This window comes from Gadus macrocephalus, chromosome 11 (assembly GCF_031168955.1).
Source record: "Gadus macrocephalus chromosome 11, ASM3116895v1".
NCBI lineage: Eukaryota > Metazoa > Chordata > Actinopteri > Gadiformes > Gadidae > Gadus > Gadus macrocephalus.
Window position 1 is genome coordinate 16,453,961 of NC_082392.1, and position 26,917 is coordinate 16,480,877.

General features: G+C 49.7%; 1 protein-coding gene across 2 annotated transcripts in view; it reads right to left on the reverse strand.

Annotated features, from left to right (window-relative positions):
* Positions 1-8,330: 8,330 nt before the first annotated feature.
* The window catches only part of LOC132467668 (teashirt homolog 1-like), a 34,549-nt gene continuing 15,962 nt past the window's right edge, over positions 8,331-26,917 (reverse strand). For both annotated transcript variants that reach the window (XM_060065137.1, XM_060065136.1), the window contains exon 3: positions 8,331-13,323. In XM_060065137.1, coding sequence (XP_059921120.1) covers positions 9,710-13,323 — 3,614 coding nt within the window. In that variant the 3' untranslated portion in view covers positions 8,331-9,709. The remainder of the gene's footprint in view (positions 13,324-26,917) is intronic.

Genomic DNA, 26,917 nt, shown 5'->3' on the forward strand with positions numbered 1-26,917 from the left:
ATATGTGGGGACGTACAGCAGCGTGGTAATATTATCTTATATGCTGAGACGGGAAGCAGCTTAATTTTTATATCTGACTATGTGAAGACCAACCCCAAGTTTCATGGTGCGCCAGAGCCATGCCGCGGCGTGTTGTGAACCAAGATGTCGGGTGAGAAGAGCATCCGAAGTGAGGAGGCAGTTAACCTTTAAACAGATGGATCATTCCAAATGGCTCCTTGAAATAAACAGACTCTGAACAACAAAGGAACAGTCACACCGGTCGGCTGGCCTTGCGTCCCTCAACCAAGCTAGTTCCTTTTTAGAATGTATTTTTTGGCATCGCCTTTTATTCCACAATGACAAAGAGGCACCAGAAGTGCGATGTAGCTTTGGGTGGCTACCGCTGCATTGCTCAGGGTAATGCTAGCAGACTCTTGCTATAACAAATTAGGAAAAACGATAAAAAGTAGAGGCTCTTTTATCTTTTCACTGCTTGCGTATATATTATTTCCGTATAGTCCAATGTTGTCACCACATTGTTTACCCATGACCCCTATTTCGAAACAATGGCTGCCGGGCCCGTGACATCAGACACGGAGGTGAACCGAGACAAATACACCCCAACGTACAGCCACGTCGCTATGGTAACGACAGTAGACAGGTGCCTCTACGGTGGGCGCCCGAAGGCCTATTTCAGACCCTCTCCGGGTCCTCCTCATGAATAGCTGTCCTGAATGATGCCTGTCGGCCCGACCAAAGCATAAACATACCCCCTCCTCCTAGGTGAACCCCGCCACTGTACTGTGTGTGTTTGTACACGGTGGTCACATCTCATCTTGTTACCGCAGCAACAGCAGGGATTAGGATCCTGATGAGGGAGGGGCTCCTCTAATGAGACGGCTCATATGCATAATTCATGTAAATGAGACTGGAGGGGAGGGGCCACGGAGGAGCCAGGAGTGGTTGATGAGGAGCAGACACAGACACAGACACACACACAGACACACACACACACACACACACACACACACACACACACACACACACACACACACACACACACACACACACACACACACACACACACACACACACACAAAATAGCCTCCTCTATCATTCTCTTTCCCTCAGGGAAACATATAAACCTTTATTTTACTGAATGTATTTTTCAACATATTCAGGATACACCCAGGACATGCTTTACCCTGGCCACAGTAACTAAAGGCAAAGGAGTGGATGGTGTTGATGGTGGTGGCGGTGGAGGAGGTGGTTGTAGGATGGTGGAGGTGGTAGTGGAGGTGGTGGAGGCGGTGGTGGTGGAGAAGGAGGGGGTGTCGTCCACGGTAGACAGAATGCCATGCTGCAGATTTGAGATCATATCAAATAAAATAGACTGAAGGTGACCTTGGGGAGTTTAGCTCATTAACAGATGGCTGAAGAAAAATCGCCCTCACACACACACACACACACACACACACACACACACACACACACACACACACACACACACACACACACACACACACACACACACACACACACACACACACACACACACACACACACACAGAAAACAAAAGAAGCAACCCCTATGAGCGTTATTGTCATTCAGCTCATGGGGGTAAAAGCACTGGCTAGGACTCACTACTAATGGCAAGTGTGTGTGTGTTCCTCTTTGTGTGCGCGCGTGTGTGCGTGTGTCTGTGTGTGCGGGTTTGATGCGGTCCTCCATGTTGTGATGAGGTGTGTGTGTGTGTGTGTGTGTGTGTGTGTGTGTGTGTGTGTGTGTGTGTGTGTGTGTTGCTGAGCGCCTCTTGTTTGTGTTGTACTCTGCTCCTCGGTGGACATGACAAATGTGTCATGGTGTCCCTTCAGTGCAAAACACACACACACACACACACACACACACACACACACACACACACACACACACACACACACACACACACACACACACACACACACACACACACAAACACACCCACACACTCAACCCTACTCCTCTCCCATCAACTCTCCCACACCTGCATAATGCCCCCCCCCCCCCCCCCCCGCCCCCTGACAGAGAGCTCGTGTCCAGAGCACCAACACCACAGATCAACAACCTCGGCATGCAGATCCTTGTCATAGGATTAAAATTATGCGCAGCGGCGTGTCAGACTCATACGCGGGCGGGAGGTGGTGGCGGTGGTGAGGTGGGGGAGGGGCGGATGGAGGAGAAGGCGTCTGGGTGGTGGTGGTGTTGAGCGGGGTTGGGGGGGGGGGGGGGGGGGGGGGGGGGAAGGAGGGGGTGGGGTTGTGGTTGCGGTTATGTTGCGGAGGGCTAGCTGGCTGTGACATGTGTCAACCGCGCCCCTCACGTCTAACGCCGCGTTTCGCGTGAGCCCTAATGACATGATGCCCGGGTCGCCGCCCCCCCGCCCCCCCCCCCCCCTACCCAGGCCCAGACCCCTCCCCCTACCCCTCCCCCTCCACCAAACCATTCCCCCCATCACACACACTCTCTCGTCATCACAGCCTGTTTGCCATCACCCTCCCATACCGCCAGTTATCCCCTTCACCCCCCCCCCCCCGCCCATCGGCAGCCCAGCCCCCCATTAATGCAGCGACAACGTGTCCGCTACATTCTGGTATAGGTCTACACATTCTTTTATTTGTATTCACATCGTCCTGTCCTGTTGTCCACTCGGTTTTCACACATCCTTACACATATTTCACATCGCAAAAAAGCTATAGGAAAGGCTTTGTGCAATGTTTAATTTGAGTTATCTTTGTATTTGTATTATTGCTACTTATATGAATATATAAATATACATATATATATATATATATATATATATATATATATATACATATATATATACACAACTCCTTATCCCCTTACCTTGCACACACACTACTGCACCCCTGACGAGTACGATCCCTGCCCTATATACTCACAAAGCCCCCTCTATTCTATGTATTTTTTTCTATTCTTCTTGCGTTACTTTTTGTTGTCTTTGTATGCAAATCCTGCCCGAGTTGTCTGAATTATGTGTGTCCGTACGCGATCCCCCCCTGATTCGGAGTGACTGAGGATAGCACAGGGCGTGATTGCATCCATTGGGCCCACTCTGAGCCTGTGCATAAGTAATTGAGATGTCAGTATGCGTTCTCATATTCCCACAACAACACACAAAAATGCAGGGGGAAAAAACTGAAACATGCACCATTGAAGGTCATTTGAATAATTCCTTAATGGAAGGAAGGCCTTGTGTTTTTTTTTCTTGAAATGCAGGAAAAAGCAAATGTCAACGATCAAAATCAACTGCCATCATATCCGGAAGGAGGCAACGTGGCAGACTGCTGCAGCACTTCTCCCTCCATCTCCATCTCCCTCTCTCCGTCTCCAGCACACGATAGATAAGGGATAAGTGTCTTTGTGCATATCAAATACAAAACATGAGCCCTGATTTCTCCCGAGTCTTTTTGTAACACAAATTGGTTTTGAGTCTTTCTTTTTTTTTCCTACTTTGACCTCTTTGATATGAAATGAGATAAGACAGCGACATGGAAGATCTTGTATTCAGCGGGAAACCCCTCAGAGGTCAATGACTAAATCATACATATATACACACACGGGGTAATGGGAAATATGTTATTAATCATTCATATGTGGATTATTGTTATGGGGTGGTGGCTAACCAGGTCCCTGGCTGCTTGCGAGGATTCGAGATGGAAATAGGTGATCCAGAAAATGTGTTAAAATATATATTAAACCGAAAATATAGGGTAATTTTCGTATCATGCTCATCTAATAATCTGTGAGGTTCGGTTAAATAAAATGTGCTTTTTTAAATTTCTCACTCCTGCTTGGTCGGCACATTTCATAACACGACAACATCAAACAAATCGACAACATCGAAAACCAAAACCCATGATAGTCTGGAGAGCGTCGGCGCCCAGGGCTAACATCTCGATATATATCCCCAGAGGAGCTGCGCCGGGTGGGAGGGAAGGAGCTGGGACTCCAGCCCCGTCTTGTTTGCTTAAACCACATCAGTCATCCTCCAGGAGACTCACAATGTTTCATCTACTCAGCGTCTCGTCCGGGCATGTGACGGATGAAGGACCCCGGCAACACGCACACACACACACACACACACACACATACGCAACCGCACCGTATATACACACACATTCACAGAATATACACACAAACACTTTATACACACACATACAAAGTATATATATACACACACAATGTATACACAGACACAAACACACATTATACACACGAATAGCAGATACACATAGACAAATGCACTTGCGCACCGACACTCGACACACACACAGACACACACACACACACACACACACACAAAGTATATACACAGCACATACACACAGACAATGCACTTCAGCACAGACACCCTCTCCCTCAAACACAAAAACGCGCACGCACACACACACACACACACACACACACACACACACACACACACACACACACACACACACACACACACACACACACACACACACACACACACACACACACACACACACAAACACACCTGCAGTCCTCATCCAGGACGAGATCATAACTAAAAAGGCAGCTCGGTGGAGAGTGATCGTGTGATATTCGTTAGGCACCGCTGTCAGATGCCATCACTCTGTAGAGACAACTCTGTCATGTTAGCCTCCAACAGGAACATAACCTTGCTTTGATGGAGGACGGGCGGCGGCCCATTGAAAACAAATATACCCCCCCCCGTCCCCGTCCCCGTCCCCGTCCCTCCTTCACCCCCTAGGGCCCCCACATTTGACACTTATATTCCGTTTCACAAGAAGTGCCGGGTTGAAGTGGTGCCGCCACTTAATACAGGCCAAGACAATATAAATACACTTATTTTATGGCACACTTTTTTTTTTTCTTCACTTATGATATATGTTTTTGAAATGGATAGTTCTAAGCCACACTGGAAGGCGGGATCAGAATAGTTCATAGTGAGCTGTTTGAATTAAAATCCACCAGCTGAGATCCACGTATAAATAGAACACAGTGTCTTGTGCAAAAACATGAATAGTGATAACTTTGTGGTGAATACAACGTTCACAATGAGCCTTTTATCAGGATCCAAACAGATTTATTCCTACTGGTGGTTTCAGATCCGCCAAAATGCTCAGAATTCCCTCTCTCTCTGTCTCCATCCCTCTTGCTTGGTAGCATTGTTGTCGATTTTGTTTGGTTTGAGGGATTTTGGAGGATAGGTATTTAAACCATGCGACCGCGTATGTGTTTATGTTTGTGTGTAATATTAAACATTTTATAAGAAGCACACAAAACTGACATTCTCTCTTTTATCTTGCTATCTCCTACAAAAATCGAGAACTCCCACCAAAGACATGCGGGGAGGCCCGCTTGTGTGACAACACTTGGCGAATCATTTTTCTTTGCACAATTGTGTTTTGCTTGCAGGTGGGCAAGCAAAGCATAGACATCACTAGGTATAGATGCGAGTGTTACTGTGCACATAATTTACGCCTTTGTGTTTGCACAGAGCGTACCTACCTCCCAGCACACAGTAAAGCCTTCCATGTTTCCCAAAGAAACGATCAAACATCCCCACCTCGAGGCAGATAAACAGGCAATTCCTCTCCATACTTCAAAAGATCTTGTAAGCACTGCGCCACTTCATCCGCGGACTCGGAACAAGGCTCTGTTTCCACTAAGTCATAAAGACGTTCACAACATACTATACGGTACTGTACAAGTTCTTTGATACAACGTGCAGAGAACCCCACACTGCCAGGTACTGTACACACACACACAAACACACACACACACACACACACACACTGTATTTACACACACACACACACACACACACACACAGTGTTATGCTAAAATAGCTGGATGAGCACGCGCCGCTCTATCTCGACGAAGGCAGACACAAGTGAGGGAGGTTAATAATTCCTGCTGCACCACCGCCCCTCGGCTCCGAACAGCCCAGGTGATTTGAGTTTTGTTGTTATTCCGTTTGCGCTCCCACCTCTACACCCACCTCTGTCTGCAGTACATAATGGTGCAGACCCGGGGAGGAAGCAGGCGTTTACTAATACAAAACCTCGAGGAAATCCCTACCGATCCTCAGGGCTATGCGTTCCACGCGCACAAAAAGCACAAAGGGCTATGCAAATCTCGCCCAGCCCGCGTTTATCTACCCCTCCGTTTCCGTTTGCTCTGCGGGAACCAGCATTGTGCCTTGCGTGGCGATTATCGCATGTAATTTACATAGAATATGCGCAGGAAACAGTGCACTGATCTCTAACAAAGCAGGGAGAGTCTCTATCGGCTCAACCGCTATCTGACGGCGCAGCAAAATTACAGGTTTAGCTGTGGGGTATTAAACCTACAAGGTGTGTTGTCGCTGGTTGTTGCTTTTTTTTTTACATTTCTGTGTGTGCAGGGAACACTATATCCTCCAAATGGTGCTTGTTTATCTGCCCCGTTTGTTTTAGAAGCCGACTCCAGCAGTCCCATTCCAGGGAGCGCCATCTTCAGCCAGGGCTAATCTGCCCTCTTTCCCTGTGTCTCCTTTGTCACTGAATCCGTGTATCGACACCGTGAGGTGCAGCCCGATGGAGGAAGGTGTGTAATTGCACAAAGACACTCATGCTAATGCCGCACGCCTGGGAGAGTGCGTGCATGCATGCCTGCATGCGTGTGCATGCAGGCACGAGACTGAGTCAGCCAACGGGAGCCATGCTTTGAGCATAAAGAACCGGGAGTCATAACACAACGGGATCGCTGCCGACACTACAATAGCCCAGGCTCGGCGTGGAGCGTTTCCTCAGAGACACGAGACCCACGTGGGCCAAATGAGATCAAAACTCTCTAAGAAGCACATACCTTGGGCCCAGGTCACCCTGAGGTCATTACACCGGAACAATGAGTGTTGGGCTCTGCCAGGGAGGAGCCCAACTCTCCAGCGCTACAGCTTAGAATCCACTTCTATAAAACTATCTGAGGCATCGTTAGGGTCGTTAGGAGGCCAGAATTAAAGGGTGGGCTATACATTGACCATGATGGTGGAAAACAATCTGTCGGCAGTTTGCAATTGTTGTTATGGTTTATTTCTCATTGTTCATCACTGAGTGTTGATTAAAGGTTGCTGATGGGTATGTTCCGATGGGTCTTCCAAACAGGAACATCCTTTGAATGGTTGTTTAAACTTTACGGTGCAATGATTAATTAAAGTCAAAGTATAACTCGTATATGCATGGATTGTGCTGCACTTTATAAAGGTTCTCAAAACCGTGCTTATACCTGTATGTCTAACTATAACTATTATGTGCCTATGAAGCAATGATTTCTCTAGAGATATTTTCCAGAGGACATTGAGCCTAAAAATAAAGTAGCATTTGACATTGTGGTTTATCACAGTGGAGGGAAAAGAGCTGACTCTGGATGCTTGTGTTTCATCCGAACAGCTGTGTGTCAATTCTGGTTCAATGGGGGCCCGTCGGAAAAGAGGTGGTGTTGGTGGGGGTGGAGGACAGTGGGTGGTGGTGGAGGAGAAAGGGGTGGAAGGTGGAGGTGGTGGTGAAGGAGGGGATCAGTGTTGCTGGTGGAGGAGAGGAGGGGAGGGGAGATGGTGGTGGTGGAGGAGGAATGGTGGTGTTGGTTCAGGTTGAGTTGGTGGTGGAGGAGGAGAGAAGAAGTGGGGAGGGGGTGCCGGAGGTGGATGGTGCTGCGCGGGGGGTTGGTAGTGGTGGAGGGGGGGGAGGAGGTGGTTGCGGTGGAGGAGTTGGGTGGGGGTGGGGGCCGCGGCGTCAACCAGAACAGACACTCATCTGATTGCATTCCCGGAAGACGGGCTGAAGCACACTGCCGTCATTAATACAACACAGATTCCTTCAGAGCATCCAGTCCAAAGGCCGGTCACAAGTCTAGCATGGGTTTTCCTCGCAATACAACAGGCACCCTTACAGGGCTCAGCCTCCCATCGTCTTCATCCTTACAATCATTATCGGCAGTAAATGAGAATGAGAGGGCCCAGTCTTCTGTGTGTATGAGACACCAGGGATTTCTCCAGCTCCCCTACCCCACATGTTTAATAATCAATCTAGATACACTGTAAGAAATGGATTAGCAGGCCATGTTGGCTTGGTTATCAACAGGACAGCAGCACACAGCAGCGAGGACACTGCCCTGGCCTCATGTGGTTATGGTTTGTACCGAATTACAGAGCTAGCAACTGTGTTTTTGGGGGGTCCTATATAAAGTCCAAACGAACGTGATAAACGCTGTGTGAGTAAGATCAAACTACCATGCACCAAAAATGAACACGCAACCACAAATGTTATACTCTTAACAACGGCATTGGGGTTTATTTTACAATTGAGAAAGAAATTAAATGAAATTAAATTAAACAAATTAGTGCTAAAAAGTTTTGTTGTTTTTTTTTACAATATCCTCGATAAAACATTGAAATGTATAGTCATTGTGCATCGCTTATTTATTTTCACACCATATCATGCATCAAATTGGATGCAATTATAATTAAAATCATTTCTGTAAACCAAGCCAGAGAAGCTAAATTTGTATTTTCTTTTTTAAAAAAGACATTTTTTAGATCTACAGTATATATCTATATACATCATCTGTTTTTCTTTTTTATCCATTTTTGTATATAAAATGACAATATAAAAGTTAGAGAATGCACACACCTTAAGATACAAAGAATGTTGAGTTGATTCAAATGGTAAGATATGTCTTATAGAGTACTGACATTTCACTGATAATCATTTACATGTAACGGACTCTTGTCTTTACAGTATAGCGACACAATTCAGTAAGAGAAAGTTGTAGCAAACGATACAACAACAACAACAGAGAATTGTGATTAAGGTGGTACTTCACATCATGGGGGAACAAAATAGTTTTTGAATGAAATTTGCATACTGACAGCCATTACATATTCACTGATTGACTTGTTATTCAGAAGGAGCATTTAAACTGCTCCTAAAAGGTTTACACAATCCGTTTTGCTTTCTTTTCAGCTTTCAGAGCAGGCCATCATCAAAAACATCCCAGTGACAGGAACTCAGAAAAAAATGAATAGCCGGGGAAAAGGGATGATGGTTGATCTTTTCAAATCAATCTGATTTGACGAATGCAAAGTATTTTGAAACATGGTCTCTTTACAAATGTAAAATGCAACTGTCTAAGGTGCTACTTCAGTCTCTCTGGGTATTCGTCCATTCTTTTGGCATGTACATTTAATTTTCCCCTTCTTCATATCAAGTATTGTACAATTTTCTCCTTTCTCCAATTCATTTTTCAGTCACCACTTAAGTTACCATTGAAGCAGTAGTTGTATTATTTGCCATGAAAAGATCAAAATCTTGTGTTAATCTTGACTCACTAAAATACATGCACAGATCAGACAAATAGCATATAAATACATTACAAAATTAGTTTAAAAAAAAGAGCTTGGCAAAACAAACAAAAGGTAAAAGTGAACAAAAATAGACATGGTCCAGTCAAGCATTTATCACAAAAAGAAAAATGATAATAATAATAATAATAATAATAATAAGACTGTCTTTTTTTTCCTTTTTTCATAATAGCGGCTCAGTTCGGCCCAGTGCAGTAACTGTGAATTTTTAGTGCAATGAAATTCTGGTCAGTTCCACAGCTGTAAGTCTCTACCCCAAGGCCCAACAGCCTCTATCCCGCTCAAACCTTCTCGCACTTATCCAGCTTCTCTAGTTTCTCTAAGGCGGTGACAAACACCAGGTGATCCTCTGGAGACTTGCCGTGGGTCTTGCTGAGGTGCAGTTTAACCGCGTGTTTGCTGACGAAGGTCCGATTGCAAAGTCTGCACTGGTACACGGAACCCGTGTCATCCTCCGGCACCGTCAGTGCCGACAGGGCGCTACCAAATGTCATTTTGTCTGTGATCACCTTGGAGACAGCCTGCTGCTCCCGTAGGTGTTCGTTGGACAGCTTGGACAGGTCCTTCAAGCTGAAGCCCAGGTGAGTCTCCAGGTGGCCGATGTAGGCGGAGGGAGTCCTGAACTGGGAGGCACAGTCACCGCATAGGAACACCGGCTGGCAAGAGTCCATGTTCTTTAGAAACTTGGTGCCCCCGGTGCGTCTCAGCTGGTACTTGACGTTGGCCAGCCAGTGGGAGATCGTGGTCATGGAGAGGCCCGTGAACTTGCAAATGTGGACCCTCTCTTGGGGCCCCAGGTCAGTCATGGCATAGCGGCCCTCTGTGGTCTCCCTCAGACTGGAGGCAAACTGCGCCTGTAGGATGAGGAGGTGCTGAGGGTTCCAGTTGGACTGCCGCCCTTTCCTCTTCTGGACCGGGGAGAGGTCCTCCAGAGTGTCGTCGTACGTGCTGCCGTCCGCGTCCGACTTCTCGGAGATGGAGGAGGGGGTGGAGGACTTGGGCGTCAGTCTTCCTGTGAGGTTCTTCACCATGTCGGAGATGTCCATCAGAGCGTTCTCTCTCAGAGGAGAGGAGACGGAATCAGGGAGAGACAGAATGGGCTTGTTACCGTTGATAGTGTTGCTGTTGAGTAGTGGAGCGCAACTGCTGTTGCTGTTAGTGTTGGACTTTGATTTGCTCAAGTCAATTGGCTGGTCGTTGGTCTCGTAAAATGGGTAGCGATTGACGGGCTCAGCTGGTTTGGTCTGGGGGGAAGGATTAAACGCGGGCTTGTCCATCATGCAGTTGCTGATCTTGTACAGCATGGACAAAGGGTCGGCGGCAGAGCTAACCGGCTTTGAGGCTTTACCTAGGTGCGTGTTCATGATTGACTGGAGTGCGCTGAGAGGGTTAATGAAAGGCCTCTCTGGCGAGTGATCGGTGATGATGCTCATGCTGTTGCCGTTAGTGACGGGGGATTGGCGCGACTCTGAGCTGTTTTTGGAGTGGTTGTTGTGGCCATCCACCAGGCTCTCTTTGGGCTCCTTCTTGCAAACAGGTTCTGAATCCACGCTTCCGGGGCTGCTGTTCCTGACAGTGGGTGGTCTCCCCACAGAGAGGTCATTCGAGCCTAAATGCTCCCTCTGCTCTCTCAGGGCGGGGGAGGGAGACTTGATCGAAGAAGGGGGTCGGCAGCGCTCAAGGCTCACCAGCTTTTCCTCCTTCTCTTTCTTGATGGCGGTAGCTTTTCCTGTCACCTTCTCCACCAGCTCCTCCATGGCAGTTACATTGTTCCTAAGCGGGGGAGTTAGAGAGGGACTCCTGGGGGAGTGAAGGACTGAGTTTGGGTCACTCATGAGGCCCCTGAGGCCACTGTTGTACATTGGCTGTATCTGGATACTCTGCACTGTTGGAGGCAGTACAGTGGTGGAGCTCTTCATGCCCCCCTGGAGCTGGTAGGCTGCATGAATGCTGGGGTATCCACCCCACGTCGGTGTGCCAGTCTGTGCCTTGCTAATGGCACTGGACACAGTGTTCTCCAGGGACTTGAGGATGTCCAGTCCCCCTTTGGGCGCCTCCTCCAGGTCCTCCTCTCTGAGGTATTTATAGGAGGTGCCATCTGCCTGAGTCTTCTCCCCCGGGTCCTCCTTCTCCTCTTTAATCTTCTTTTCCCCCAGCTCAGCGACATCCATCTTTTCTTCCGCACAAACTTCCCTCTTCTCCTCAGAGCTAGAGGACAGGGCTGGAGACACGGGTTGGGACTTAATAGCGCAAGGAACTGGAAGCCTGGTAGTTGTGGGCGGCAGTGGGATTGATTGGATCTTCTCCTCTACGACGGGGTCGAACATCAACTGTTTGCCCTTCTTGGAAGCAGAGTTGGTCACCTTGAGGAAGTGGCCCGTAACCATCATGTGGGCGGTCAGTTGCTGGAGCGTGTCATGGGAGCTCCCACACTCCATGCACTTCAGAATCTGGGCCTTTCGCGCCTCAAACTGCCATGTGTAGCTGGCGCCGTTCTGGTAACCGTAGCGGTTGTTGGGTGTCACATAGGGGTTTGCCGTGGACTTTGAGTCTTTGCTCGAATCCATCATTGACAAGTGATTACCCCCTGTGCTGGCGTGGATAGAATCTGGCGAGCACGGGGAGATGACGGCATCTTGGAGAGCACGCCTTTTGGAAGGGGGCACCAGTTTGGTGGCCAGGGACGGCACCGGTTCTTTGAGAGGCACTTTCTGGTAATGCTTGGTCTTGATCATGTGGACACTGAGGTCCTGCAGGGACTCAAAGGAGTGGCCGCAGTACATGCACTTCAGCACCTTCTGCGCGTCCTCCTTGCCCTCCATCTCCATCAGAGAGCGCTTGCGGGGCTTGGACCAGCGCTTCCCCCGGTCATCCTCCTTGTCTTTGTTGTCGTCTCTGTAGTGGCCCGTCTCGTTCATATGCACCGTCAGCCCCACCAGAGTGTCATAGGCGGCGCTGCAGTCTTTGCAGCGGAACTTGCTGGCGCCGGTGAAGACTGAGCCGTATAGCTTGTTGTTCTGGCGGTAGAGCTGCACGGTGCTGAAGAGGCTGGGCTCCGGCAGCAGGTGGTAGGGTGTGTGCTGCAGTGTCTTTGCGAGGGCCGCCTGGTGCCAGTCATAAGCTATTCCGCTTCCATTACTGGCGCCCCCACTGCTGCCGCCGCCGCCGCCACCGCCGCCGTGGCTGTGGCTGTGGCTGCTCACAGTGCTTGCCGCGACGCCGTTGGTGCTCCCGCTCCCACTGTGATTGACCGCAGCGCTGGAGCTCCTCCCGTTGTGGTGGCTGCTGGGCATGTGGTTCCCGCTGACTTTACTCGTGGGAGGAACAGCGGTGGCGGAAGCAGCGGTGCTGGCGGGCGCGGCGGTGGGCAGGTCACTGGTGAGGGCGGCAGAAGACGCAGTCTTGGACTTCATGATGTCCATGGCGATGCTGGACCAGGAGGCATCAGAGATGAGGTTTGCATAGACGGCTTTCATTTGTGCCAGGCTGTCCTGGAGAGAAAGGCCATTGTTCGGGCGCAGGGGCAGAGAGGCTGCCTCGCTCTCCCTCTCCCTCTCCTGCTCCAGCTCCCTCTCCCGCTCCCTCTCCTGCTCCAGCTCCCTCTCCCGCTCCCTCTCCCGCTCCCTCTCGGGGTCGTCCCGGGAGCAGGTGCTCTTAAAGTCTGTGAGCCTGTCACTGGTGTCGCTGAGCGGGGAGCCGTAGCCCGCGTCCGGGTTGGTGCCGTTGCTGAGCGGAGAGTCTCTGTAGCTCGGCGCCGCTCCGCCGTCCGCGTCCTCCTCTTCCTCATTGCACAGGAACTCTGCATCCTGACCGTCCAATGAGAGGCCGTCGTCCTGTAAGTGCTCTTCCTCGTCGTGTGGGGATGCCTTGACTTCATCATCCTCAGGTTCATAGGCTGGGAGAGAGAGAGAGAGAGAGAGAAATAAAAGAAGACAAATAAAGAAGAGAAAAGAGGTCAGCTTGGTGAAATAAAAGATTTACAGCACGCTAACAGGACCACTGTCGAAAAGGACGCAGAATGAATACTCAATGGCAGGAAATATGGGCTTCTGTTCGGATTGGGAGTGTGTGTGTGGATGTTTGTGTGTGTGTGTGTGTGTGTGTGTGTGTGTGTGTGTGTGTGTGTGTGTGTGTGTGTGTGTGTGTGTGTGTGTGTGTGTGTGTGTGTGTGTGTGTGTGTGTGTGTGTGTGTGTATGTGTGTTTATGCATGCCTGTGCATTTGCACATATGCACTCATGTGTGCGCCTGATAGACTAAAAGCCACTGATGAAAAAAACGCCTCTGAGGGATAAAAATAAATGACTGATTCAGACAGTTGTCCTTTTCCATCCACCTCCCTTCATTCCTTCACATGCTTCATGTTCGCAGGGATTTTTTTCTTCCCTTTTCCCTTTCTTTTTTTCTGGGTCTTTGGCCTTGTTAGCCAGCTGCGCCTCCTGTGCCTTGATTTCTAGTTTTGTCTTTTGTGCAGTTTACTCACATGTCGAGGTTATGCAATTGATCAGCAGAGAGAGAGAGAGAGAGAGAGAGAGAGAGAGAGAGAGAGAGAGAGAGAGAGAGAGAGAGAGAGAGAGAGAGAGATAGTCAGCCGAGACAAAGGCAAAACCAAACATCTCATTTTGGAGTTATCAGTTCATTTTCCCGGCTCACTTTGACAAGTCGAAGGTCACCCCGTTTGAGTTGATAAACACAAGACCGGGAGTAAAACAATGGAGCAAGGCTGCTTCAGTCACTCATGAAGACAGGTGGGAGTACGGGGAGAGAGAGAGAGAGAGAGAGAGAGAGAGAGAGAGAGAGTGAGAGAGAAAGAAAGAGAGATTATTAGAGAGATGGAGAGTGAGAGAGAGTACGGCAGATCTCCACTTTTGGTGTTCAGTGAAATACACTGCTGGATGATACAAAGCGACGCAGACAATGACGCTGACGAGAAGCCAGATTAAAGAGGCAAACGGAGCACATGATCAAAAGATCAGAGGAGCCGAGATGTAACAGGTTCACGGCTACGGAGTACACAGAGGCAAAACTAACAGAGGAGGACATGGGAGGGCTACTCTCCTCCTACACAGCTCTTGCTAGTGCGGATATGTGTGTGAGAGTGTGTGTGCGTGTGCGTGTCTCTGTCTGTCTGTAAGTGTGTGTGTGTGTGTGTGTAGATGCAGAAGAAATTAGGGTTGATGGGGGTGGGGCAGGAAGGAACCCCTCCACCCCTCCCCCCCTCATCTCCTCTTGCGCCTGGTTCCTTTATCTCCTTCCTCCACGTTGAGATGTGTGTCTGAGATGCCAGCATCACTCTCTCCTGACGAAACAGATGGGCTGTCAGCTTCAAACGGCACGCTACCCTGTCATATCCTAATCTAAGTGGACGTAATACCTGACACAGACACACGATGGGTGTGTGGGTGTGTGTGCCTCTGTGTGCGTGCGTGTGTCTGCTTGTGCGTTATTTTGTAAGTGTGCGCGTTTGGAAGGATACCAATTGTCCGTCTCGTTGGCCCTTGCCGTAGACATGCCAGACTCATGCCAAACAACACTTCATGGAGTTTATACACCAGAGCACAACCATGAGGCTGCATGAAAGTATGCGCAAATTATACACCAAACACACACACAAATACAGCCCCTTTCCCCATATTCAACACCCTACCCCCCTCCCCCCCCCCCCCCCCCCCCCCCCCCCCCCCCCCCCCCACCCCTCTTCTCCCAAGACACCTGACAGGATTTCAGTGAAATGAGAGCGCTACAGGAGGAACCTGGCTGCGCTTCAATCCCGCTGACAGACTGAGCTCGAGACAGTTCCTAAAACTCCTGAAAATCCCTAACACAGCAGATTACACACACACACACAGACACAGACACACACACACACACACACACACACACACACACACACACACACACACACCCAGGCACATGCACACACGAGCGCTACCTCAAGTGTCGTCTGTTAGCGTGCCTTGCGAACAGAACACCATCACCGCCTCGTATCAGCCCTACAAACACGCCAGGTGCTGTGCAGGCTGGCGAGCTCAGTCCTCCCTGGGACCAAGGTGAGGAACAGCCAGCTACCCCCCCCAGAGGCACACACACACACACACACACACAGGATATACCAGTGTGAGTTACCACCCCCCCTCCCCCCCACTAAGCATGGGTCTCTGCAGCCAATAAACGCAGCTAAACATGAAGAGCTGGCGGGGCATGCACATGCACGCACACACACATATACACACACACGTGTATAGATACAGATGGAACAATATGAGGGGGAACATCAGAAAGATCCCTGAGTGACTGACAATAAAAGCCCCCCCCCCCCCCGACTAAAAACATGCTGGCAGCAGGGGGGGAGGGGCTTGGCACACAAAGTGGTGCGCCCGGGAACCCTTTGACGATCCTTGTCAATCAGTGCCTGTCCTGCCATGTTGTCATGGCAACAAAAAAAAAAAAAGAGAGCAAGGAGGGAGGGTGTGGGGAGGGGGGGGGGGGAGAGGAGTCGGGGAAATCAAAAGCGTGCAGACAAAAGAATGGCGGGGAGATGAAAAAAGAGAAAGAAAAACGAAAGGAGAAGGTGGGATCAGAGAAGGCAAAACGGACGGTTTTATATCCGTGAATGCGTGATGCGGTGACGCCTCACAAAATATTGATCCCTCCGTGTCTATTTTGAAATACGCCTTCGGCTACATCCTGAGTGGGATGCTAAAATGTTCTCAGAGAACGCTGTTCTGTTCTCCAAAGCCTGGCCCAACGCACGCCGCAGCACAGGGGAACACGCCCCCCTCCCAACCCCATCAGGGACGCGGGACGTGGCTGCCGCCTACACCCACAACCACCACCACCACCCTGGTCCACCATCTCTTCCTCCTCCTTCCACAGACGTACCCGCGACACACCCTTATGGCGGTGACCTCATCAGTGGGGGGTGGAGGGGGGGGGCAGGATGTGGCGTGGGGAGTGGGAGGGACAAACGCTGGCGGCGCCATCTCTGGTTGTTTGAATTACTGGACGGGCTGTGAGTGAGGCCATCTGTGGTGTGTGGTTGTGTGTGTGTGTGTGTGTGTGTGTGTGTGTGTGTGTGTGTGTGTGTGTGTGTGTGTGTGTGTGTGTGTGTGTGTGTGTGTGTGTGTGTGTGTGTGCTGTGGCCTAGGACAGGAATGCAGACTAGTCACGGCAAATGGCAGCCATCATGTCCCAGGTCCTTGGAGTACACGGTGAGTCGCTGATGATACAAACACACGAACAGCCAAACACACACACACACACTCACGCAAACACTCATCGTGCCACATCATCCATCTTAGATATGCAGGGTGTCAGGCTGCTTTAAATCCAGATCACTGCACTCTGTAATCTTATAGTCTGTAAACTGTGCGTGTCAATTGCATTCTACCACATTATTATTCAAATGCCTTTGCTGTATATTATTTATACGTCCTGCATTAGAGACAATACAGATCGCTCGTTCCAAAGCGATTCTATAATCATGGCAGAACTGTACAGGCCTGGTGGGATGCATTAACTAACTTACAGCCCACGCCCAACTTGCGCCGTGCAATTTCCATCCTTGTTGCACTTGATACCAGATGAAAACACAATGGCAAACATAGTCGGCCATTTTGGCCAAAAAAGATAAAAAAATTCTAAAATAAAAAGGTGCTTGAATGTGATGCTGGTATCTGTGTCCGCCCAAACTGCTTTTCTTCGGCTGGCTGCTAAATCAATATAACTCTCTGTCAGCCTCCCAGAGCTTTACCATTTGGCCGCTGTCAAACCCAAACAAGCCCCCCCATAAGAAAGGCAAGGTAGCAAACATCAAAAAAATAGGAAAGTGGTGGTGGTGGTGGTGGTGGTGGGGGTGGTGGTGGTGGGGGTGGGGGTGGTGGTGGGGGTGGGGGTGGTGGTGGTGGTGGGGGTGGGGGTGGTGGGGGTGGTAGTAGTAGAAGGGGTGAGCGTGGGATCAGAGGGAGATGGAGAGGAAAGAGTTGAGGAAAGTAGCTGTCACTCACTAGCCCCCCCCCCCCACACCTGTCTCTGCAACACCCCTATCCCATATATTTATTCACACGCACACATTTCTTTATTTATCTGATGCGAGTTTGGGAAGAGCAGGACAATCACAGCAGTCATTTGGACCACTAATGTCCAATCGCCGGGCCCTTCACTCATGTGATTTAAGGGGATACGGGCGTAAGGGTGGGGGGGGGGGGGGGGGGGGGGGGTGTTTAGAAGTAGGGTGGTGGGGTGGGACATTTAGAGGTATTCGTGGGGCCATTTAGGCCGGCCCCTTGCTTAAATGGAAAAGCGGCGATCTTATTCCTTTCCCCCCCAGATTGTGTTTGTCACCAGGGGTCTACATTACGAGCTGCTCAGTGCTGATGGCTTCGGACAGGAGCTGATCAAAAAGCCATCACTTGACCTGCGTGCCGCGGTAGAACGAGCCTCGCGCCGGGCACAGAGAAAGAGAGAGAGAGAGAGAGGGCGAGAGAGAAAGAGAGGGCGAGAGAGAGAGAGATGGGAGAGAGACAGAGGGAAAAGGCAGAGTGAAATGAGATAGAAAGGACAGTGAAAGTGCGCGAGAGGACAGTGTTTGTGCGTGCGTGTGTGGTTGCACGTGCGCGTGTGTAAGTGTGTTGAAGGGCGGCGTACGGGACAGCCGCACTGGTGGTGTGGGGGAGCTGGAGTGGGGGGGGGGGGGGGGGGGGAGGAGGGAAGAGGAGGGTGGGAGGGGAGGATGGGGGGGGTGATAGCTCTCGGACCCAGACAAGAGGGCTGTAAATAAAATGACATTATTATTTCCTCTGTCCCGTCATGTAGAAAAGCCAATTATGGTAATGCGGCCGGCGGAGTGTCACAGGGAACGCTGGGATGTGTTCCCCACCGAGCGACTAACGTGAGAGCCGTGCCCTGCTCAGGCAGCACCGCCCCGACCAACCCCCGGCCCCCCCCGTCCCCCCCCCCCCCGTCGCCCACCCCGTCCCCATCACCTCCCCTCTCTTCCTCTGCGTCTCACCCCCCCTTTCCCTCTCGCCAACCACCACCACCACCAGATCCCTCGCCCACCCTCCCTCCCTCCCTCCCCCCCCTCCCCACCAACCCTGCTTCCTGTCTGGCCGAGACTATGGAGATCGGGCAGACAGAAATAGAGACGGGGAGGGGGGGGCGAGAGAGGGAGAGAGAGAGAGAGAGATCCAGACCCAGACAGATAAGTGTGAGCGAGGGGGAACACAGGAAGAATCCGCCAGGCCTTTATGTTGCAGGACCTAGATTCGTTCGGAGCGTCCCCTCTCTGTTTACAGCCAACAGCTGTCGAGTAAGACCATCTCCACCTTGGACTGCAGCGGGGTTGGGGGGGGGGGGGGGGGGGGGGGTTAACAGGGGCGGTGGGGGTGTTGGGGTGGGGGGGGGGGCGGCGGTCATTGTGAGTTGTTATCCACCGGGGTTTTATCTCACCCGACATCACGGCATAAAAAAAGGGGGGGAAAAAGGAAAAAAGGAAAAAGAAAGTGACAAGATGAATTATGCAGAATAGGGCCGCCAGAGAGCAGGATATGAGGAATCAAAGGAGGGCATGATTTACCTCAAGAGCTCCCTTCCCTATCCCTCACCACCTCACAGTCCTCTCTGTGTTGTCCACTCCTTCACGTCTCCTCTCTGGGTCCGGCAGGGGCCAAGGCGATGGGGTGGGCCGGCTCGCCTCAAAAATGATTCCTACTCAATTACGGCTCTGCTTCTTCCCTTCCGTGTCGACCCAGCTCCCCTTTACCCTTCTCTCCCTCGCCCTCTCTCTCTCTCTCTCTGTCTCTCTCTTCGCCCCGCTGTAGAGCTCTCTCTCCCTCCCACACCCTCCACCACTCGCCCACACTGGCCCCTCCGGAATGGGATAACGGAACATATGGCTCGGCAGCACCTAAAGGACCTTAAATAACTCCTGCACCGTTCCAGCAGGGTGTACCAATTTGCCTACCCAGTGTACATATAAACCCCCCCCCCCCCCCCCCCCCTACACACACACACACACACACACACACACACACACACTCACCTAACAAAACCTGTCCCTCTCCCCGTGTCAACTCCCCTATTACTCTCTTAGAAAGATTGTCCCATCAGCATTCAGCCTTTCCATTCAATTCTCTCTCTTTTCAGTTTTTTTATATCTGGCCCAACTGAGGTAAACAAACATATTTTGCAGCCAAATACAGCAGTTGTTATGTGTGTTTAAAATGCAATCCTAGTCAGCAGACATTATTTGGGAAAAATATGGAAAATAGCTTATAACTACAAGGATAGGCAGACAGAGACAGACAGATAGCTACCATGTCTTCAGCCGCAAGTCTGAGGCATTACTCTCAACAACGGCCCAAGGCGCTGAGGTCAAAGGTAAAACATGTGCCACGGAGGCCCAGTATGCTCAATGTAAACACGTAGGTGAGATACACAATGAGGACACATCAAAGTAGAGAAGGCTATTTCCTATTCCATATGTATGGAGGACGTGTGGTGAAGTCTTTGTGTTTCCTTTGCGTGTGTGTGCGTGTGTGTGTGTGTGTGTGTGTGTGTATTTGTGGGGGGGGGGGGGGGGGTGAGGAGAGGGAGAAAGGGTACAAATGGGGAGGGAGGAAGAGGACTGTGTTAGCGTAAAAGGTGCGTGTCTTTTATTTATAGAGCCGCCGCTATTTATACCCGACGAAAAGATCAGTTCAGAGGAGTGACTGGTGGGCCGCGGCCAACATCCCTCTCGGTTACTATATGCACACAAACAAACACACACACACACACACACACACACACACACACACACACACACACAGAGAACAAACAAACAAGACACACACGCAAGAAAACGGATTGAATTGGTGTGGCTCTGACACGATCACAGCACATTTACAATACGCATTACAAACAGGCAGGATCTCTTCTGTAAAAATAATCAAGCAATACTATTCTATATAAAGTCAATCTAAACAGGTCTATAGTATATTCTGCATGGATGTGTTGTAAACAGCAAGGTTTAGACATAAGACGTTGCTTTTACTGTCTTATGGCCGCTGCGTTGCAGGCATCTGAAACGCCAACACACACAGACAAATACATACACGCACGCACACACACACACGCACACACACAACGACACCTGCTTGGTCGAGCTAGAGAGGGAGCCGTGACTAACCCTGCCCTACATGCACATATAGGGTTCGATATTAAACAAGCAAGCCAGTATAGAATTTATTTATTTTTATTGAGCATATCAGCGTATCCTGCCCCCCTCTGCATAACAAGGCCTGTGTAATTAAACCATAAATTTCACGTTCTCCTTTAATTACCACAGACAATGTCAGCAGGCACCGGCCCAAACAAATTGCTTTGAAGTGAAGTGAGTGAGGAGGAAAAAAAAGAAGGACGGAAAGTGCCTTGCTATGGAGAAGGAGGAGATGGGGGCCGGGGGTTGATTATATACAATGTATTTTCCAGAAGAAAAGTAATTATTGCAGATGTTGTGTGAGAGTGGATGGGTGTGAGTGTGTTATTGATTGAAAAAATGTGCGGCGCTTGTCTGTCTTGACCGTGACAAAGGACATTGCCATGACCACAGAATGGGAGGGGCTATTTTATGCGTGTGTGTATACACAAATGCATTGGTACACATATGCATGTGTGAATCTATATTTAAGTCTGTGCGTGCATGTGTAAGTGTGTGTGTGCGGATGCGTGTATGCCTTCGTGTGTGTGTGTGTGTGTGTGTGTGTGTGTGTGTGTGTGTGTGTGTGTGTGTGTGTGTGTGTGTGTGTGTGTGTGTGTCATTGTTTCAGTGTGAGTGTGTGTCTGTTTGTGTGTGTTTCTGTTTGCGTGCATGTGTTTATATCCATACGTATGTGTGTATATGCATGTGTGTGTGCACACTCAGATATGTGTGAACGTGCGACGCAGGTCAATGTCAACATGTCGGTGTGGTTCCGGCAGCTTAGCTAATTACACAAGAGCCCTTTAGGCCACTTAGAACAGGTAAACTAATTAACAAACAGCTGATTGCAGATTAATTGAGAGGTGTTCCTAATCTTAACCCCCATAACGCAATGACAAATACTTACTGGTGTTAATTAGCCGGGTATAGAGGGCTCCTGTTTGTACGCCGTGTTCACACTTAACACGCACGTGGTTCTGGTCCTTATCGTGCTCCAAGTTGACGCAAAACCTAGAACATTATACGTCTGCATACGATATCATGATCCTGTGTGTGATCATGATAAGGTAAGCCAGGATTCCCCCCCCTAGGTGCCTCCCCCTGTAGGTACAACTGCAGCGTAGCACGGTGCTGTACGCGAGTCGGTTGGTGGGGGAGGGGGGTCTCCTAAACTGAAACCAGTTTGGACGTCCGGTGACACATTGCAGGGTTAAGGGGTGGTGCTGAACCGCAGCGATAACCGCAGCGACTAAAGGCCGTGTTGGACTGCACCCGCGCTGGCCTCCCCGTCGCCTCCTCACCCCGATATTCGCACGGACCCACACACATGGATACACACACACACACACACACACAAACCCACACAGGAAACGTATACAATCGACACAAATGCACCACTCAATATCTATCTCCCCAATTTAACACACACACACACACACACAGACGCACACACACACAGACGCACACACACACACACGCTCTACACTACACGCACACCCTATGTCCCTGACAAGTCAACAGCAAAGCCCAGACAACAGCCAGCAGCAGCTGCCTCCATTGCCTAGCAACGGCCAGCCTGATAGATGACCCCACCGATGGATAATTACCGTAAATCACATGAGCTCAGACACTGAGAGAGAGAGAGAGAGAGAGAGAGAGAGAGAGAGAGAGAGAGAGAGAGAGAGAGAGAGAGAGAGAGAGAGAGAGAGAGAGAGAGAGAGAGAGAGAGAGAGAGAGAGGAAGGGAGTGAGAATGAGCGTGAGCAAAAAAGAGAGAGTGTAGGAGAGAGAAAAGAGACTGAAAGGGCTCAGGAATAGAGCGTTGGGGCTGGTCATTCATGCACTAATGCAGCTTGATGAGCTAACACTCACCCTTTTACTAAAGGCATGTGCACACACACACACACACACACACACACACACACACACACACACACACACACACACACACACAACACACACACACACACACACACACACACACACACACACATACGCTTATGTAACAAGGCAATAAAGTGTATAAATGTTAATCTACATTTGCACATATTTGTTCTGGGAATACGTCCAGTGTGCAACTGCAAATGGAAATGCGAGCAGCACACTCAAACACACAAACACAAGCAGGAGGCTTGTCGCTGTAATCCGAAACTGCGGACCCCGCCTCCATGCAGTGGCGCTTGTCTGTCAGAGATTCACCTCTCTTCACAGAGGCGCCAATCAAAGACCAGACGGAGCAGCCCAACACAGTCTGCCAGGCAGGGGAGGCCGGGCCAGTCCATTACGACTGGACGGGGAGTGGCAGTGAATACGCAATTGCCCAAATGAAGGGAAGCAAAACAAAAGGGATAAAGGACTTTAAGTCTCAAAAAATTTAAGTACGGAAGACATAGAAGGCAGTTTACTATTTAACAGGATCAGTGTCAGCCTACTGGCACACAGAGAGACACACATACACCCGACACATTTCTGAGTTCTCTTTCTCTCCCTCTCGCTCTCTCCCTCTCTCCCTCGCTCACTACCACTCACTGGCTGCAGCATTTGATCTGGCGGTCTCTTTGATAGATTGACAGGTAATGAGGAGGTTGACAGGGTGGGTGGGGGGTGGAGAGGAGGAGGTGGGGGGGGACAGGAGCAGGTGTTCAACGCAGACTTCTTGGCTGCTGCTAAGCTGCCATGTCCTTCGCAAACCGCACTGTCCCACCCTCCCTCCCCCTCCCTCCTCCCATCTCCCTCGCACTCTCTCGCTCCCTCTCTGATATATTGGTCATTTTCTTGACTCTGTCCTCTTCTGTGTCTTTCGTCGGTTTACAGTGACGAGATGAGTTAGCATCGGTCAATGTGACAGGCCAGTTAATTTAAACAACAAGAAGGGAAAAAGAGCTACAAGAAAATGGTATAGCGGGAGGAAATAGTTATGCTAGGAGGCCAACCAGTGCCCCATAGTGAATAGTATCGCTATGTTCCTCTCCCCTCTAGCCGAGCCACCGTGGTTTTACTCCCTGGCGGGACGAGAGGGAGGGGAGTGAAGATGAGGTCAAACCAACCATCCAATCTACAAAAAAAGAAAGGAAAAATAAAGTGCAGTGCAGCTTTAACTGGCTGGTGTCACGTAAACCAAACGTTGGAAGCGTAGGAGTGTGTTTGTGTGTGTGTGTGTGTGTGTGTGTGTGTGTGTGTGTGTGTGTGTGTGTGTGTGTGTGTGTGTGTGTGTGTGTGTGTGTGTGTGTGTGTTTGTCCGTATGTCTCTATGGGCTTCTGTGTGTGTGTGCCTATGTCCATGTGTGTGTGTATATGTCTGTATGTGTGTGTGTGTGTGTGTGTGTGTGTGTGTGTGTGTGTGTGTGTGTCTATTTGTGTATGTGTGTGTGTGTGTGTGTGTGTGTGTGTGTGTGTGTGTGTGTGTGTGTGTGTGTGTGTGTGTGTGTGTGTGTGTGTGTGTGTGTGTGTGTGTGTGTGTGTGTACGTATAAATTCCCCTGCAGTTTACTGCCTAACATTAAAAGATGTGTCACCCTCCTAAATCAGTCGGGGCCACAACGGGGGGCGCTTGGGCTAAAACCGGGAGCATTTACATGTACCCTCCAGCATTTCTGAGAGGTGAGCCAACTCCCCTCCCTCCACCCCCGCTCCCCCCGCCCAAGGCATCCTCCTGCGTAGAATCAAACACCTCACACAGAGATAAGCACCCACCGCGATGCTAACAGAGATGCTAAGTAACCCAAAGCCGGTGCCGTGGGCAAAGAAGAAGCGAGTGGGCACAGGGATGTTTGGTTTAGCGTAGCGGAGGGGCTGAGAGAGGATGCCGGTGAATGAATAGATGTATTATCCTTCTTTCGTTGTTTTATGTTTCATGTTCATTTTCACGGTTCAATTCTTGTCGTTTGAGTAGTTTTCCCGTAAGGCCGGTAGAAAACTGTTGCCCTGGACGGTCCAAAGTGGAAACACGTTAATTATAGGAAAGCAAGGTGTGTAAAGATGAGCTAGTGTTTAAAAAGGAAGTCTTTAAAAAGGAAGGGCTTAACATTTTTCCATTTCTCCGATTGTCAACACAAAAAGAACCTGAGCGTTTTTGTTTTTTTTTCTTAAAAGAAAGTCATTCATGGACAATCATGTTCAAACAGGCTCGCCTATCGCTTTATTAGCTATCCCTCCCTTGAGCAAGTACTGACAGACAGACATACACACATACTTGACATGCAGACCACCTGCCTCATACACACACACACACACACACACACACACACACACACACACACACACACACACACACACACACACACACACACACACACACACACACACACACACACACACACACACACACACTTTCTAAGCCCTCGCCTGGCATCAACTGTCACACAAACTGTCTGGGAGAACTAAGCAGAGACAGACGCTGTCAACTTAGAGTGCCTGGGATGCCCACATCCAGCCCTGCAGAGGGACAAATCACGCTAATCCTTCATGGGGAGATAGCAGAAGTCTACGGCATATCTGCACTAATAGCATCAGTCACTGGAAGGTTCTAATCGCATATTTAGACCCATTTCCATCACGCGGCGCCAGCGACAAAAGCAGCAGCAGCGCAAAAGTGCGATTATTTCCTCCTTTATTATTAGCTTATATTTGTGCTTTTTTTTACACTGTTTGCTTTTTTTATATCTGCATGACTTGACTACTGGTAATGACTGATTTCGGAGCAGGCGGAGGAAGGGAGAGAGAGAGAGAGAGCGTGGATGATGAGGGGGAGAGAGGATGGAGGGAGAGAGGGAGGTGACTCAAAAAATAAAAGAATAACAATTTGAGGTTGGTTTCTTGCGGAGTCATCTCAGGTAAACCACAGCCGGGGTAAAAGAGAAATGTCAAAAGGAAAAAGTGGAGCTGCAAAATCTAAATCGAGACAGCTCCTCGGTCTGTACAGTCCTACCAAGACCATCAGAGATACTAAACAGAACAACACTTACACACATCTTGTGGAGGCATTAAACAACGTCTCCTCTGGTTCATTTGAAGTGCATCCATCTATTTCAGAAAAGGCTCATGAAAGAAAACACACACACACACACACAGACACAATGAGGGGTTCGTTTCAAACAAGCTGTGTCGGTGGGGGACTAAGGAGCACCCGGGAAATAGCCAAAAAATAAGGAACGCACACACACACACATACACACACAAACGGCCTATTGGGGGGGCGGGGGGGGGGGGGAGGGGAGCAGGAAGTGAGGCGTCTTGGTGAACGGCGAGAGATTATTTACCATGATGACAGATAGCCAAACGTCCACCACCACACAAAGTGTTTGGAAGCAGAGTCCTTGAGTTTATTCACGGCTCGCTTCCCCCACAGAAAGCCGGTGTATGTGGGTGGGTGTGTGTGTGTGTCTGAGTGGTTGTGTGTGTGTGTGTGTGTGTGTGTGTGTTTTTGTATCCCAGAGTAACCTGGCGGTGGTTGCAGGGGGGAAAGGGTGAGTACCAAAAATAAAGGGCAGCACGGCATCCTAATGAAGCTGTAAATCAAATGTCAGATGAGTTCAAAAAGTAAAATAGGAAAATAAATAAAAACTTGATGGAGGACAGCCGTTGCTGGCAATCAATAAATGCATCGAAGCATGGGGACGGACGCACTCACACACAGACACCCTTACACACAAACACACACACATGCATATCTGTCTTACCACAATTCAGACAGAGGAAGATGCGCTCTGCTTGCACACACACAAATGAAACGCCATTCGCTGTGCAGACCATATACACAATCATTGAAACATATTTACTCACTACTTTTCCTTTCTTTTTGTAAAGCTTTGTCCATGCTGTCCCTCGGGACCCAAGGCAGCAGGGTCTTTGAGGGGGAGGGAGGGGACATCTACTTCCTGTCCCTCTCTCCTATATAATAGACTGTGATGAATGGCGCCATAACTCTGATATCCACAATCAATCTCAGCCTTCAAAGACACATCCATTTTGGGTGATCTGAAGGTGGCTGGGGAGGGGGGGGGGGGGGGAATGGAGGAATGGTGGGTAGGGGGCGGTGGAGGTGCCCCCGGGGGACTGGCTACTGGGGTCGAGGTGTGTGGGTGGGTGAGTTGGGTGAGAGAGAGGGAGAGAGAGAGAGAGAGAGAGAGAGAGAGAGACGGGCGTGTGGTGGGGGTTGGGGGGAGGAGTGATGTCTGCCGGCTTACATCTGGCCATGGAGGAAGGTACGGATAAAGAAGAGGCCTTAAAAATGGAACAATGTAGAGAATAACGCTAAGGAGATAATTTTCATGCCCTCGATGTATAAAAGATGTATTGAAAGTGTATGAATG